The sequence below is a fragment of the Macrobrachium nipponense genome, chromosome 2 (assembly GCF_015104395.2).
Source record: "Macrobrachium nipponense isolate FS-2020 chromosome 2, ASM1510439v2, whole genome shotgun sequence".
Taxonomy (NCBI): domain Eukaryota; kingdom Metazoa; phylum Arthropoda; class Malacostraca; order Decapoda; family Palaemonidae; genus Macrobrachium; species Macrobrachium nipponense.
The window spans coordinates 88,051,452-88,067,404 of record NC_087201.1 but is presented as its reverse complement, the minus strand read 5'-3'; the positions used below and the strand labels follow the sequence as shown (position 1 = coordinate 88,067,404).

Below are 15,953 nucleotides of genomic sequence, written 5' to 3'. Positions count from 1 at the left end.
GGTCGATACTTATTGTACTCGGAGATGTTATTGGTCGATACTTATTGTACTCGGAGATGTTCTTGGTCGATACCTATTGTATTCGGAGATGTTATTGGTCGATACTTATTGTATTCGTAGATGTTATTGGTCGATACTTATTGTACTTGGAGATGTTATTGGTCGATATTTATTGTATTCGGAGATGTTATTGGTCGATACTTCTTGTATTCGGAGATGTTATTGGTCAATACTTATATCATTCAGAGATGTTATTGGTTGATACATAATATATTAGGTAATGTTATTTATTGATACATTTTGTATTCGTGTTGTTATTGGTCGACACAAGTTGTACAAAAAGCTGGTTATAAATAGAATTTTATAAATGGAATGAAGACTTCCATCTTGCTTTAACAATTTGCATATAAACAGACCGATATGTACACAGGTAAAGAGTAATGTATCTGTTCCATTGGCGGTTACATTAAAGTCGTTTATAACAACGAAATCACTTATCTTAGGCAGAAAGATATTTTGGCGCAAGTTATGTCTCCTTACAGACGAATTGCACAGTTCTTTGGGAATATTACAGTGCTATCCCGAGGGGAAGGCTGATACGCCCTTCAGGCACAAGAAGCCGCAGATTCTCAGGAGAAGGAAGAGAATTTTTGGAGAAGAAGGGTAGACAGATTCAGGAGAAGAATGAAGCATATTTTCAGTAGAAGAAGGAGCAAGATTTTCAGGAGAAGAATGAGCAGATTTCAGGGAAGAATTGAGCCAAGATTTCAGGAGAAGATATGGAGCAATAATTTCAGGAGGAAGAATGAGCATATTTTCAAGGAGAAGACAATGAGAACAGATTTTCAGGAGAAGAATAAGCAGATTTTCAGGAGAAGAATAAGCTGATTTTCAGGAGAAGAATGAGCATATTTTCAGGAGAAAAATTAGCATATTTTCAGGAGAAGAATGAGCAGATTTTCAGGAGAAGAATAAGCAGATTTTCAGGAGAAGAATGAGCATATTTTCAGGAGAAGAATGAGCAGATTCTCAAGAGAAGAATGAGCAGATTTTCAGGAGAAGATTGAGCAGATTTTCAAGAGAAGAATGAGCAGATTTTCAGGATAAGAATGAGCAGATTCTCAGGAGAAGAAGGGGTAGATTCACAGGAGAAGAAGGAGCAGATTCTCAGGAGAAGAAGGCGCAGATTCCCAGGAGAAGAAGGGGTAGATTCACAGGAGAAGAAGGCGCAGATTCACAGGAGAAGAAGGGGTAGATTCTCAGGAGAAGAAGGCGCAGATTCACAGGAGAAGAAGGGGTAGATTCTCAGGAGAAGAAGGGGTAGATTCACAGGAGAAGAAGGCGCAGATTCACAGGAGAAGAAGGGGTAGATTCTCAGGAGAAGAAGGGGTAGATTCACAGGAGAAGAAGGTCTCAAGATTTCAACAGGAGAAGGAAGGGTAGATTATCAAGGAGAAGAAGGGTAGAGTTTACAGGAGAAGAAGGGCGAGATTCCAACAAGTCCAGAAAGAATGGCGCAGAATTCACATGGAGAAGAAGGGGTTAGATTCCTCAGTAGGGAAGAAGGGGTAGATTCTCATTAGGAAACGAAGGGGTAGATTCACAGGAGAAGAAGGGCGCAGATTCACAGGAGGATAAAGGGGTAGAAATTCCACAGGAGAAGAAGGCGCCAGATTCCTCAGGACGAATAAGAAGGGGTTAGATTCTCAGGAGAAGAAAGGGGGTAGATTCACCAGGAGAAGAAGGGCAGCAGATTCAACAGGTAGAAGAAAGGGGTAGATTCACAGGAGGAGAAGAAGGGGTAGATATTACACAGGGGGGGGGGGAAGAAGCAAGGCGCCAGATTCATAGGAAGAAGAAAGGGTAGATTATCAGGAGAAGAAGGTGGGTAGATTCACCAGGAGAAGAAGGCGCAGATTCACAGGAGAAGAAGTGGTATAAGATTTCTCAGGAAAAAGAAGGGGTAGATTCACCAGAGGAAGAAAAAAGAGGCAGATTCACAGGAGAAGAAGGCGCAGATTCACAGGAGAAAGAAAGGCACAGATTCACAGGAGGAAGAAAAGGGGTAGATTCTCAGGAGAAGAAGGGGTAGATTCAACAGGCGGAAGAACGGAAGGCCAGATTTGCACAGGAGGAAAGAAGGAGCCAGAATTCACAGGAGAAGAAGGCGCAGATTCACAGGAGAAGAAGGGGTAGATTCTCAGGAGAAGAAGGGGTAGATTCACAGGAGAAGAAGGCGCAGATTCACAGGAGAAGAAGGGGTAGATTCTCAGGAGAAGAAGGGGTAGATTCACAGGAGAAGAAGGCGCTAGATTTCACTAGAGAAGGGGTAGAATTATCAGGAGAAGAAATGGGTAGATTCACGGAGAAGAAGGCGCATATTTCACAGGAGAAGAAGGAAGGGGTAGATTCTTCAGTTATCCAGGAGAAGGAAGGATAGATTCACAGAGGAAGAAAAAGGCGCAGATTCACCAGGAGAAGAAGGGGTAGATTTTCCAGGAGAAGAAGGGGTAGATTCACATGGAGAAGAAGGCGCAGATTCACAGGTAGAAGAAGGGGTAGATGTTTACATGGAGAAAAGGGCAGGCAGCATTGCATGCCCAGTAAGTAAGAAGGGGTAAGGGATTATTTACATGGAGAAGGAAGGCGGCAGAGTTCACAGGAGAAGAAGGCGCAGATTCACAGGAGAAGAAGGGGTAGATTCTCAGGAGAAGAAGGGGTAGATTCTCAGGAGAAGAAGGGGTAGATTCACAGGAGAAGAAGGCGCAGATTCACAGGAGATAAAGGGGTTAGATTGCCACGGAGAAGAAGGCGCAGATTCTTCCAGGAGAAGAAGGGGTTAGATTTTCATGGAGAAGAAGGGGTAGATTCACAGGAGAAGAAGGCGCAGATGTTCACAGGAGAAGAAGGGGTAGGATTCACAAGGAGAAGAAGGGTAGATTCACAGGAGAAGAAGGTCGCAGATTCCATTAGCCCCCCCCTCCCCTCTCCTCGCTCTCCTCTCCCACTCGAGTCCCTAACGAAACGGGTATAGATTTCACAGAAAGAAGGGGTTAGATTCCACAGGAAGAGAACGGCGCAGATTCACAGGAGAAGAAGTGGTAGCATTCCTTTCCAGGAACAAAAGAATAGGGGTAGATTCACAGGGGGGGGAGGAGAAGAAGAGCCAGATTCAACATGGAGAACGAAGGAGCAGATTCACAGGAGGAAGAAAATGCGGGCAGATTCATCAGGGAGAAGACAAGGGGTACGATTCTCAGGAGAAGAAGGGGTAGATTCACGAAGGAGAAGAAGGTCCGCAGATTCAACAGGAGAAGAAGGCGCAGATTCACAGAGGGAAGAAGGCGCCAGATTCATTCACCGGAGGAAGAAGGGTTTAGATTCTCAGGAGAAGAACGGGGTAGATTCACAGGAGAAGAATGGCGCAGGATTCACAGGAGAAGAAGGGGTTGAGAATTATTGCAGGAGAAGAAGGTGGGTAGATTCCACAGGAAGAAGAAGGCGCAGTATTCACAGGAGAAGGGGTTGATGATACAGGGAGAAGGAAAGGGGTAAGATTCACAGGAGAAGAAGGGCGCATATCTTTCACATGGGAGCAAGAATGGGGTAGATTCTTCAGGAGAAGAAGGGATAGATTCACAGGAGAAGAAGGCGCAGATTCACAGGAGAAGAAGGGTAGATTCTCTAGGAGGAAGAAGGGGTAGAGATTCACAGGGAGAAGAAGGCGCAGATTCACAGGAGAAGAAGGTGGGGGTAGATTTACAGGACGAAGAAGGCGCAGATTCACAGGAGAAGAAGGCGCAAGATTCACATTGGAGAAGAAGGGGTTAGATTCTCCAGGAGAAGAAGGGGTCAGATTCAACAGGAGAAGGAAGGGCCATATTCACAGGAAGGAAAGAAGGGGTAGATTTCTCAGGAGAAGAAGGGGTAAGATTCATAGGAGAAAGGAAGGCGCAGATTCACCAGGAGAAGAAGGGGTAAGATTCTCATGGAGAAGAAGGGGTAAGAGTTCACAGGGAGGAAGGGGGGAAGGCGCAAGGAAAAGGGGTCGCAGATTCACAGGAGGGAAGAAGGGGTAGATTCTTTCAGGAGAAAGAATGGGATAGATTTCACAGGGAGAAGATAAGGCGCAATTTCACACAGGTAGAAGGAAGGGGATAGATTTCTCAGGAGAAGAATGGGTAGATTCTTACCAGGGAAGAACGAAGGCGCCAGATTCACAGGAGAAGAAGGGGTACAATTTTACAGGAGAAGAATGGAAGGCAGCAATTCATCAAGGAGAAGAAGGCGCAGATTCAAGTCATGAAGAAAGAAGGGGTTAGATTCTTTCAGGAGAAGAAGGGGGTAGATTTCACCGTGAGAAGAAGGCGGCAGATTCACAGGAGGAAGAAGGAGGGGTAGATTTCTTTCAGGAGAAGAAGGGGTAGATTCATAGGAGAAGAAGGCGCAGATGTTCACAAAGGAGAAGAAGGGGTATATGTTCTCAGGAGAAGAAGGGGGGTGAATTTCAACAGGAGAAGAAGCGGCCGCAGAGTCACAGGAGAAGAAAGGGGTAGATTTCACAGGAAGAAGGGGAAGGGAAGATTCACAGGGATAAGAAAACGGCGCAGATTCACCAGAGAAAGAAGGGGTAGATTCTCAGGAGGAAGAAGAAGGGGTAGATTCACAGGAGAAGAAAGCGCAGATTCACAGGGAGAAGAAGGCGCAGATTCACAGGAGAACGAAGGTATGATGTATTTTCAGGAGAAGAAGGGTACGATTCACAGGAGAAGAATAGGCGCAGGATTCACAGGGAGGAAGAAGGGGTAGATTCTCAGGAAGAAGAAGTGGGGGTAAATTCACCAGGAGGAGCAAAAAGGGCGGGCAGATTCACCGGAGAACGAAGGCGCAGATTCACAGAGGAGAAGGAGGGGTAGATTCTTCCCAGGAGAAGAAATGGGGTAGATTCACAGGGAGAAGAAGGCACAGATTCACAGGATAAGAAGGCGCAGGATTCACAGGAGAGAAGGTGGTAGATTCTTCACAGGAGAAGAAGGGGTGATTCCTTAGGAAGAACAAGGAAGGCGCCAAGGGGATTCCCAAGGGGATTTGAAGGGGAAGGGGTTCTCAGGAAGAAGAGGGGTCGCAGGATTCAGGAAGAAGGGGAGGGTTAGGGTGATTCCTCAGGAAGAAGGAAGGCGCAAGATATCTCAGGATAAGAAGGGGTGATTCCCATGAAGGAAGAGGTGGCAGAATACAGGAGAAGAAGGGGTGGATTCACAGAGAAGAAGGGCAGTATTTCCATAGGAAGAAGGAAAGGGCAAGAGTTCTCTAGGAGAAAGAAGGGGGTTAGATTCCAGGCAGGAAGAAGGCGCAAGGGGGATTAACAGTAGAGAAGTGGTTAGATTCCTCAGGAAAAGAAGGGTAAGGGATTCACAGGAGAAGAAAGCGCAGGATTCACAGGAGAAAGGGGTGCAGATTCACAGGGAGAAGAAGGCGCCAGATTCACAGGAGGAAGAAGGGGTAGATTGCCTCAGGAGAAGGCAAGGGGTCGATTCACAGGAGAAGAAGGCGCAAGGATTCACAGGAGGAAGAAGGCGCAGATTCCAGGAGAAGAAGGGCGGCCAGATTTCACAGGAAAGAAGTGGTAAGGGATTTCTCAGGAGAAGAATGGGTTATTCACAGGAGAAGAATGGCGCAGATTCACAGGAGAAGAAGGGTAGATTCTTCTTTCCAAGGATGGGAGTAGAATAAAAGGGGGAAGGGGGGGTAGGAAAGATAATTTTAAGGGGATAGATTTTATTTATTTTTCTTTTCTTTCTTTTTATTCATTCTCACCAGGGGCCGACAGGCGGACAGGAAGAAGAAGGCGGCAGATTCCAGGAGAAGGGGTAGATTCTCAGGAGAAGAAGGGTAGATTCCCAGGAGAAGAAGGCGCATATTCACAGGAGAAGAAGGGGTAGATTCTCAGGAGAAGAAGGGGATAGATTCACTAGGAGAGAAGGCGCAGGGGATTCACTAGGCGAAGAAGGTGGGGTAGTTCTCAGGAGGAAGAAGGGGTTAGATTCACAGGAGAAAAGGCGCAGATTCACAGGAAAGAAGGGGTAGCGTTTTACGAGGAGAAGAAAGGCGCAGATTCTTCATTAGAACAAGGGGTAATATTTTAAGAGAAAAGGCGCAAGGGGTATTCACAGCAGAAGAAGGCGCAGATTCACAGAGGAAGGAAGGGGTAAGGATTCTCAGGACAAGAAGGGGTTAGAATTCTTCAGGAGACGAAGGGGTAGATTCACTAGGAGAAGAAGGCGCAGCATTTCACCAATGAGATAAAGGGGGTAGGATTCATTCCAAGGAGAAAGAAGGGCGCAGAATGCTTCAAAGGAGAAGAAGGGGTTAAGATTTCTCATGGAGAAGAAGGGGGTATGATTCACAGAGAAGAACGGCACATTTCACAAGGATACGAAGGGGTAAGATTCACAGAGGAAGAAGAAGGGGTAGACTTCACTAGGAGAAGAAGGCGCAGATATTCACAGGAGAAGAAACGGGTAAGATTATTCCAAGGAGAAGAACGGGGATATGGTATTCACAGGAAAAAGAACGAAGGCGCAAGATTCACCGGAGAAGGGAAAAGTGGGGTAGAATTCTTCAGGAAAAGAAGGGGTAATTTCCACAGGAGGAAGAAAGAGGCAGATTCCAGGAGGATAAGGAAGGCCAGATTCAACAGGAGAAGAAGGCGGGCAGATTTCAGCATGGAGAAATGAAGGCGGGCAAGAATTCTCAGGATAAGAAAAGGGGGTTAGATTTCACAGGGAGAAGAAGGCGCAGAATTCACTAGCAGAAGAAAGGCGCAGATTCACAGGGAGAAGAAGGAAGGTCGCAATTCACAGGAAAGAAGGGGTAGATTCTCGGAGAGAAGGGGTAGATTTCACAGGAGAACGAAGGGGCAAAAAAAAAACAAGATTCACCAGGAAAGGAAGGAAGGGGCAGATTCCACAGGAGAAGAATGGGTAGAATTCACAGGAGAAGAAGGGCGCAGGATTCACAGGAGAAGAACGGGGTAGATTCTCAGGAGGAAAGGAGGGGTAGATTCACAAGGAGAAGAAGAGGCTGCATATTCACCAAGGAGGAAGAATGGGGTAAGGATTCACAGGAGCAAGAAGGGATATAATTCACAGGAGAAGAAGGCGGCAGATTTCATAGGAAAGAAAGAAGGGTTAGATTCTCAGGAGAAGAAGGGTTAGATTCACAGGAAGATAAGAAGGTCGCAGATTCCCAGGAGAAGAAGGGGGTAGGTAATTTACACAGGAAAAGAAGGCGCAGATTTCACGGAGAAAAGAAAGGCGCAGAATTCAACAGGAGATGAGGTTGGATTCTCGAGGAAGAAGAAGGGCAGATTTCACAGGAGAAGAAGGCGCAGATTCCACAGAGGGAAGAAGGGGTAGATTCTCATGGAGCAAGAAGGTGGGTAGATTCACAGGTAGAAGAAGGCGCAGATTCACATAGAAAAGGAAGGGGCAGATTCACAAGGAAGAAGGAAGGGGTAGATTCACGAGGAGAAGAAGGCGCAATTCACAAGGAAATAAGAAGGGGTAGAATTCTCAGGAGAAGAAGGGATAGATTCACAGGTAGAATGCAGGCGCATTTTCACAGGAGAATAAGGGTAGATTCACAATGGAAAGAAGGAAAGGGGTAGATTAACAGGAAGAAGAAGTTCGCCTCAGATTCACAGGAGAATAAGGGTAACCTTTACCGGAAGGGATTAAGCGAGGATTCACAGGAGAAGAAGCGCAGATTCACAGGAGAAGGGAAGGGGTAGATTCTCAGGAGAAGAAGGGGTAGATTCCCACCAGGTAGAAGAAGGCGCAGATTCACCAGGAGAAGAAGGGGTAGATTTGCTCAGGAGAAGAAGGTATAGATTCCACAGGAGAAGAAGGCGCAGATTCACAGGAGAAGAATGGGGATTTTTTTGGATTTTCTCTAGGTAGAAGAAGGGGTAGTAAATTCCAGCACGGAAGAAAAGGCGCAGATTCACAGGAGAGAAAGGGTTAGATTTCACAGGAGAAATGGAAGGCGCAGATTCACACAGGAGAAGGAAGGCGCACGATTGCACCAGGAGAAGAAGGGGTAGATTCTCAGGAGAAGAAAGGGGTAGATTCACAAGGAGAAGAAAGGCGCAGATTCACAGGAAAGAAGGGTTAAGGCGCATGAGTCCACAAGGAGGGAGAAGGGGGATTTCCATCATGGAGAAGAAGGAAGGGGCAGATTCACAGGAGGAGAAAAGCCGGGCAGATTTTCACAGGAGACGAAGGGGTAGATTCTCAGGAGCAAGGGGAGGGCGACAGATTCTCAGGAGAAGAAGGCGCAGATTCTCAGGAGAAGAAGGGGTAGATTCTCAGGAGAAGAAGGGGCAGATTCTCAGGAGAAGAAGGCGCAGATTCTCAGGAGAAGAAGGCGCAGATTCTCAGGAGAAGAAGGCGTTAGATCCCAGGAGAAGAAGGGGGTAGATTCACAGGAGAAGAAGGGCAAGAGATTTCCCAGGAGAAAGAAGGCGCCCAGATTCCAGGAGAGAGGGCAGGCGCAAGATCACAGGAGAAGAAGGCGCAGATTCCCAGGAGAAAGAAGGCGCATTAGTTCTCAGGAGAAGAACGGGGGTAGATTCCCAGGAGAAGAAGGCGCAGATTCTCCCAGGAAGAAGGGCGCAGATTCACAGGAGAAGAAGGCGTAGATTCCAGGGAGAAAGTAGGTGCGATTCCCAGGAGAGAAGAGGCGCAGATGCCCAGGAGAAGAAAGGCGCAGATTCCGAGGAGAAGAAGGCGCAGATTCTCAGGAGAAGAAGGCGCAGATTCCCAGGAGAAGAAGGCGCAGATTCTCAGGAGAAGAAGGGGCAGATTCCCAGGAGAAGAAGGCGCAGATTCTCAGGAGAAGAAGGGGCAGATTCACAGGAGAAGAAGGCGTAGATTCCCAGGAGAAGAAGGCGCAGATTTCAGGAGAAGAGCCAGAATTCCCAGGAGAAGAAGGCGCAGATTCCCAGGAGAAGAAGGCGCAGATTCTCAGGAGAAGGAGCAGATTCCCAGGAGAAGAAGGAGCAGATTCCCAGGAGAAGGAGCAGATTCCCAGGAGAAGAAGGCGAGATTCCCAGGAAGGGAGAGGGGTTCCCAGATTCCCAGAAGAAGAAGGGGTTAGATTCCCAGGAGAAGAAAGGCGCAGATTACAGGAGAAGGGAAGGCACATTATTAACAGGAAGAAGGGGAAAGGGTTAGATTCACAAGGAAGAAGAAGGCCCAAGAAATTCACACAATAGAAGAAAGGGTAGATTCACATGAGAAGAAGGCGAGATTCACATAGAAGAAGGGGTAGATTCACAGGAAAGAAGGGGGTAGATTCACAGGAGAAAAAGGCGCAGATTCACAGGAAGAGGGGTAGATTCACAGGAGAAGAAGGCGCAGATTCACAGGAGAAGAAGGCGCAGATTCTCAGGAGAAGAAGGCGCAGATTCACAGGAGAAGAAGGGGTAGATTCTCAGGAGAAGAAGGCGCAGATTCACAGGAGAAGAGGGGTATTCTCAGGAGAAGAAGGCGCAGATTTCACAGGAAAGAGGGGTGATTCTCAGGAGAAGAAGGCGCAGATTCACAGGAGAAGAAGGGGTAGATTCTCAGGAGAGGAGGCGCAGATTCACAGGAGAAGAAGGGTAGATTCTCAGAGAAGAAGGCGGTAGATTCCCAGGAGAAGAGGGTAGATTCTCAGAGAAGAAGGCGCAGATTTCTCAGGATAAGAAGGGTAATTCTCCAGAGAAGAAGGCGCAGATTCCCAGGAGAAGAAGGGGTAGATTCTCAGGAGAAGAAGGGGTAGATTCTCAGGAGAAGAAGGGGTAGATTCACAGGAGAAGAAGGTGCAGATTCCCAGGAGAAGAACGTGCAGATTCCCAATAGAAGAAGGGGCAGATTCCCAGGAGAAGAAGGGGTAGATTCCCAGCTGAAGAAGGCGCAGATTCTCAGGAGAAGAAGGGGAGATTCCCAGGAGAAGAGGGCGCAGATTCCCAGGAGAAGAGGGCGCAGATTCCCAGGAGAAGAGGGCGCAGATTCTCAGGAGAAGAAGGCGCAGATTCTTAGGAGAAGAAGGAGCAGATTTTCAGAGGAAGAAGAAGTAGATTTTCAGTATAAGAAGGAGCTAATTTTCAGAAGAAGGAGTAGATTTTCAGAAGAAGAAGGAGCAGATTTTCAGGAGAAGAAGGAGCAGATTTTCAGAAGAAGAAGGAGCAGATTTTCAGGAGAAGAAGGAGCAGATTTTCAGAAGAAGAAGGAGCAGATTTTCAGGAGAAGAAAGGAGCAGATTCCACAGGAAAGAATAGAACTTAGGAGAAGGAAGAGATTTTCAGAAGAGAGTTAGATTGGCAAGTAGAGAGAGCCAGATTTTTCAGGGTTTTAGAGGAGAGAGATTTCCAGAGAAGAAAGGAGCAGATTTTCGGAGAAGAAGAAGCAGATTTTTCAGATTTAGAGAAGAGCAGATTTTCAGGATTTCTAGAGAAGAGCAGATTCACAGGAGGTTAAGAAGGGGTAGATTTCAGATTAGGAGGAAGAGGCGCAGATTCACAGGAGAGAAGGCGCAGATTTTTTTCACAGATTAGGAGAAGGGCAGATTTCACAGAGAAGAAGGGCAGATTCACAGGGTAGATTTTTTCTTTTAGGAGAAGGGGTAGATTCCACAGAAAGAAGGCGATTTTTTTCAGATTCAACAGTGGAAAGGAAGGGGAAAGAGAAGAGAGGAGTAAGAAGTAAAAGGAAAGGAGAAGAATAAGTAGGGGAGAAGGAAGAAAAGGCCCCAGATTCACAAGGAGGGAAGAAGAAGATTAGAGGGGCACAGGAGAAGAAGGCGCAGATTCGGGACAGAAGAAGAAGGGGTGATTCACAGGAGAAGAAGGCGCAGCAGATTTCACACAGGAGAAGAAAGGCGCAGATTCAGGGAAGAAAAGTGGGAGATTCAGGAGAAGAAGGCCGCAGATTCACAATGAGAAGAAAAGGGGCAGATTCTCCCAGGAGAGAAGGCGCAGATTCACAGGAGAAGAAGGGGTAGATTCTCAGGAGAAGAAGGCGCAGATTCACAGGAGAAGAAGGGGTAGATTCTCAGGAGAAGAAGGCGCAGATTCACAGGAGAAGAAGGGGTAGATTCTCAGGAGAAGAAGGCGCAGATTCTCAGGAGAAGAAGGCGTAGATTCCCAGGAGAAGAAGGCGCAGATTCACAGGAGAAGAAGGGGTAGATTCTCAGGAGAAGAAGGCGCAGATTCCCAGGGAGAAGAAGGGGAGATTCTCAGGAGAGAAGGCACAGATTCCCAGGAGAAGAAAGGGGGGTAGATTCTCGGAGAAGAGGCGCAGATTCTCAGGAGAAGAAGGGGTAGATTCTCAGGAGAAGAAGGGGTAGATTCCCAGGAGAAGAACGCGCAGATTCTTTTCACGGAAAGAAAGAAATTAAGCAGGATTCCCAGGAAGGAAGAAGCAGATTTAATAGAAGGAGCAGATTCCCAGGAAGAAGAAGGAGAGATTTTCCCGGTGAAAGAAGGAGCAGATTCTCAAGGAAGAAGGGGCAGATTTTCCCAGGAGAAGAAGGGAGCAGATTTTCAGAAAGAAGAAGGGGATTCGATTTACAGCTCGGAAGAAGAAGCAGATTCTTATAGAAGAAGAGCAGATTCCAGGAGAAGAGGGCGCAGATTCTCAGGAGAAGAAGGAGAGATTTTCCAGAATGAAAAGGGAGCAGATTTTCAGGAGAAGAAGGCGCAGATTTTTCAGGAAAAGAAGGAGCAGATTTTCAGGAAGAAGGAAGCAGATTTTAGAGAAGAAGGAGCAGATTTCAGTGAGAAGAGGAGAAGTTTCAGGAAGAAGAAGGAGCAGAATTTTCAGGAGAAGAAGGAGCAGATTTTCCTTTTGGAGAGGAAGGAAGCAAGGGGTTTTTCAGAAGAAGAATTTGAGCAAGATTTTCAGGAGAAGAAGGGGCAGATTCTCAGGAGAAGAAGGAGCAGATTTTCAGAAGAAGAAGGAGCAGATTCTCAGAAGAAGAAGGAGCAGATTCTCAGGAGAAGAAGGGGCAGATTCTCAGGAGAAGAAGGGGCAGATTCTCAGGAGAAGAAAGGGCAGATTCCCAGGAGAACGAAGGCAAGCAGTATTTCCAAGAAGAAGAAGGAGCCAGATTTTCACAGGAAGAAGGAGGGCAGATTTTCCCAGGAAGAAGAATGGGGAGCAATTCTTCAGGGAGAAGCAAGGGCAGCGAATTTTCTAGGAAGAAGGAAGGGGCAGATTCTTTTTTCAGGAGAAAAGAAGGGGCAGATTTCACAGGGAGAAGGAGGCAGTTCTCAGAAGAAGAAGGAAGCATTTCAAGAGAGTTGGGCAGATTTTTTTCAAGGGAAGAAGAAGGGGCAGATTCTCAGGAGAAGAAAGGGCAGATTCCCAGGAGAAGAAGGAACAGATTCTCAAGAGAAGAAGGCGCAGATTCTCAGGAGAGGGGGCAGATTCCCAGGAGAAGATGGGGCAGAATCTTAGGAGAAGAAGGGGCAGATTCCTAGGAGAAGAAGGGGCAGATTCTCAGGAGAAAAAGGTGCAGATTCTCAGGAGAAGAAGGGGCAGATTCTCAGGAGAAGAAGGGGCAGATTCCCAGGAGAAGAAGGCGCAGATACTCAGGAGAAGAAGGGGCAGATTCTCGGGAGAAGAAGGGGCAGATACTCAGGAGAAGAAGGGGCAAATTCTCAGGAGAATAAGGCGCAGATTCTCAATAGAAGAAGGGGCAGATTCCCAGGAGAAGAAGGCGCAGATTCACAGGAGAAGAATGAGCAGATTCTCAGAAGAGGAAGGGCCAGATTCTCAGGAGAAGAAGGGGCAGATTCTCATCAGAAGAAGGGGCAGATTCGCAGGAGAAGAAGGCACAGATTCACAGGAGAAGAATGAGCAGATTCTCAGAAGAGGAAGGGCCAGATTCTCAGGAGAAGAAGGGTCAGATTCTCATCAGAAGAAGGGGCAGATTTTCCCATGGGAGAAGGGGGCAAGATTCTCATCGAGAAAGAAGGGGCAGATTCCCAGGAGAAGAAGGCGCAGATTCACAGGAGAAGAATGAGCAGATTCTCAGAAGAGGAAGGGCCAGATTCTCAGGAGAAGAAGGGTCAGATTCTCATCAGAAGAAGGGACAGATTCCCAGGAGAAGAAGGCGCAGATTCACAGGAGAAGAAGGAGCAGATTCTCAGAAGAGGAAGGGCCAGATTCTCAGGAGAAGAAGGGGCAGATTCTCATCAGAAGAAGGGGCAGATTCTCAGGAGAAGAAGGGGCAGATTCCCAGGAGAAGAAGGCGCAGATTCCCAGGAGAAGAAGGGGTAGATTCACAGGAGAAGAAGGCGCAGATTCCCAGGAGAAGAAGGGGTAGATTCACAGGAGAAGAATGAGCAGATTCTCAGAAGAGGAAGGGCCAGATTTTCAGGAGAAGAAGGGCCAGATTCTCAGGAGAAGAAGGGGCAGATTCCCAGGAGAAGAAGGCGCAGATTCTCAGGAGAAGAAGGGGTAGATTCTCAGGAGAAGAAGGGGTAGACTCTCAGGAGAAGAAGGCGCAGATTCTCAGGAGAAGAAGGAGCAGATTTTCAGGAGAAGAAGGGGCAGATTCTCAGGAGAAGAAGGCACAGATTCTCAAGAGAAGAAGGCGCAGATTCTCAGGAGAAGGGCAGATTCCCAGGAGAAGAAGGCACAGATTCTCAAGAGAAGAAGGCACAGATTCTCAGGAGAAGGGGCAGATTCCCAGGAGAAGATGGGGCAGATTCTCAGGAGAAGAAGGGGCAGATTCTCAGGAGAAGAAGGGGCAGATTCCTAGGAGAAGAAGGCTCAGATTGTCAGGAGAAGAAGGGGTAGATTCTCAGGAGAAGAAGGGGCAGATTCTCAGGAGAAGAAGGGGCAGATTCTCAGGAGAAGAAGGGGCAGATTCTCAGGAGATTCTCAGGAGAAGAATGAGCAGACTCCCTGGAGAAGAAGGCGCAGATTCTCAGGAGAAGAAGGCCCAAATTCTCAGAAGAAGAAGAGGCAGATTCTCAAGAGAAGAAGGGGCAGATTCTCAGGAGAACAAGGAGGAGATTCTCATTAGAAGAAGACGCAGATTCTCAGGCAGAGGAGGCGTAGATTCTGAGGAAGAAGGCAATCTGAGAAGAAGAAGGGGCAGTTCCCAGAAGTAAAGAAGGCGCAGATCTCAGGAGAAGAGCCGCTGATCCCGGAAGAAAAAGCGGGGAATTCACAAGAGAAGAGATGAGCAAATTCTCAGCGAAGAAGGGCCAGGCATTCTCCAAGAAGAAGAGGCAGATTCTCATCAGAAGAAGGCTCAGATTCCCAGAAGGAGAAGGCGCAAATTCTCAGGAGAAGAAGGCGCAGATTGTCAGGAGAAGAAGGTGCAGATTCTCTGGAGAAGAAGGCGCAGATTCTCAGGAGAAGAAGGCTCAGATTCTCAGGAGAAGAAGGGGCAGATTCCTAGAAGAAGAAGGCGCAGATTCTCAGAAGAAGGGGTAGATTCTCAGGAGAAATAGGCCGCAGATTCTCAAGGAGAAGAAGGGGCAGATTCCCCAGGAGAAGTAGGTGCAGATTCTCAGGAGAAGAAGGCCCAGATTCTCAGGAGAAGAAGGAGCAGATTCTCAGGAGAAGAAGGGGCAGATTCTCAGGAGAAGAAGGGGCAGATTCTCAGGAGAAGAAGGTGCAGATTCTCAGGAGAAGAAGGCCCAGATTCTCAGGAGAAGAAGGCCCAGATTCTCAGGAGAAGAAGGAGCAGATTTTCAGGAGAAGAAGGGGCAGATTTCTCAGAGAAGAAGGTACAGATTCTCAAGGAGAAAGAAGGGGCAGATTCCCAGGAGAAGAAGGCACAGATTCTCAAGAGAAGAAGGCGCAGATTCTCAGGAGAAGAAGGTGCAGATTCTCAGGAGAAGATGGGGCAGATTCTCAGGAGAAGAAGGTGCAGATTCTCAGGAGAAGAAGGGGCAGATTCTCAGGAGAAGAAGGGCCAGATTGTCAGGAGAAGAAGGGGGAGATTCTCAGGAGAAAAAGGGGCAGATTCTCAGGAGAAGAAAGGGTAGATTCCCAGGAGAAGAAGGAGCAGATTCCCAGGAGAAGAAGGCGCAGATTGTCAGGAGAAGAAGGGGCAGATTGTCAGGAGAAGAAGGGGCAAACTCTCAGGAGAAGAAGGGACAGATTCCCAGGAGAAGAAGGTGCAGATTCCCAGGAGAAGAAGGCGCAGATTCTCAGAAGAATGAGCAGAGTCCCAGGAGAAGAAGGTGCAGATTCTCATGAGAAGAAGGCCCAGATTCTCAGAAGAAGAAGAGGCAGATTCTCAAGAGAAGAAGGGGCAGATTCTCAGGAGAACAAGGAGCAGATTCTCATTAGAAGAAGACGCAGATCCTCAGGAGAAATAACGACATGGGCCTTGTCACCTGAACGAAATGTATTTTCCTGAGAGAGCAACATGGTTCATCCAGTATTTGCCTTGACTGACAAGGGGCCGCAGGCTTCGGTCATAGGTGTCATCACCCATCAGTGATGTGCGCTGTTTTCGAGCAAACTATGCTTTCAGAGAATGTTGTCAGTTCTATTTCACTTTACATTTGCTTGGTTTGTTATTATATTATTTTTACTTATTACCCCAACAGAAAGAGAAGAAATGGAAAGGGAAATGACACACGGCAACGAATTACAAGAAGTCGAACTGAGAGACGATGCCACAGAAAACGACAGGGATGATGAGGTATCAAACAACGACACACAAAGAAACACCACAAAGTAACAGGGAGGACGGAATGGGTAGAAAAGATCAGACAGTGGATGGAGCCAGATGCAGAGATAACAAAGATCCCCTCCATGAAAGCCTACAACACCAAATAATTAAGGGAGAAAACAAGTGAGGTCAGTGAAATAATGGGAATAATACACACCACCAGTATCACAGAAACAAATAACTTGACATATGCAGGAGCAAGATTA

General features: G+C 47.3%; 2 protein-coding genes across 2 annotated transcripts; both read left to right on the top strand.

Moving 5' to 3' along the window:
- The first annotated feature begins 1,109 nt into the window (after positions 1-1,109).
- Positions 1,110-8,701, top strand: LOC135221246 (trichohyalin-like). The gene is made up of 11 exons (XM_064259062.1): positions 1,110-1,297; positions 2,809-2,911; positions 3,035-3,474; positions 3,597-3,826; positions 4,144-4,317; positions 4,611-4,726; positions 5,287-5,698; positions 5,821-5,938; positions 6,329-6,521; positions 6,650-6,771; positions 8,299-8,701. Exons 1-11 carry the CDS (start codon positions 1,110-1,112, stop codon positions 8,699-8,701), a joined length of 2,499 nt encoding a protein of 832 aa, XP_064115132.1.
- Positions 8,702-9,295: 594 nt separating this feature from the next.
- LOC135221245 (trichohyalin-like) lies at positions 9,296-13,071 on the top strand. Its single transcript, XM_064259061.1, has 5 exons — positions 9,296-9,687; positions 9,906-10,357; positions 10,885-11,134; positions 11,432-12,227; positions 12,367-13,071. The coding sequence occupies exons 1-5, from the start codon at positions 9,296-9,298 to the stop codon at positions 13,069-13,071; spliced, it is 2,595 nt and encodes an 864-aa protein (XP_064115131.1).
- Positions 13,072-15,953: the final 2,882 nt, after the last annotated feature.

Coding starts and splice junctions, on each gene's coding strand:
- LOC135221246 (XM_064259062.1), top strand. CDS start 1,110: ATGAGCAGATTCTCAGGAGAAGAAGGGGTAGATTCACAGGAGAAGAAG. Junction 1,298..2,808: donor GATTCACAGGAGAAGAAGGG/GTAGATTCTCAG, acceptor GCCACGGAGAAG/AAGGCGCAGATTCTTCCAGG. Junction 2,912..3,034: donor TGTTCACAGGAGAAGAAGGG/GTAGGATTCACA, acceptor AAACGGGTATAG/ATTTCACAGAAAGAAGGGGT.
- LOC135221245 (XM_064259061.1), top strand. CDS start 9,296: ATGAGAAGAAGGCGAGATTCACATAGAAGAAGGGGTAGATTCACAGGA. Junction 10,358..10,884: donor GAAGAGATTTTCAGAAGAGA/GTTAGATTGGCA, acceptor GGTGATTCACAG/GAGAAGAAGGCGCAGCAGAT. Junction 11,135..11,431: donor GATTCACAGGAGAAGAAGGG/GTAGATTCTCAG, acceptor TTTCACGGAAAG/AAAGAAATTAAGCAGGATTC.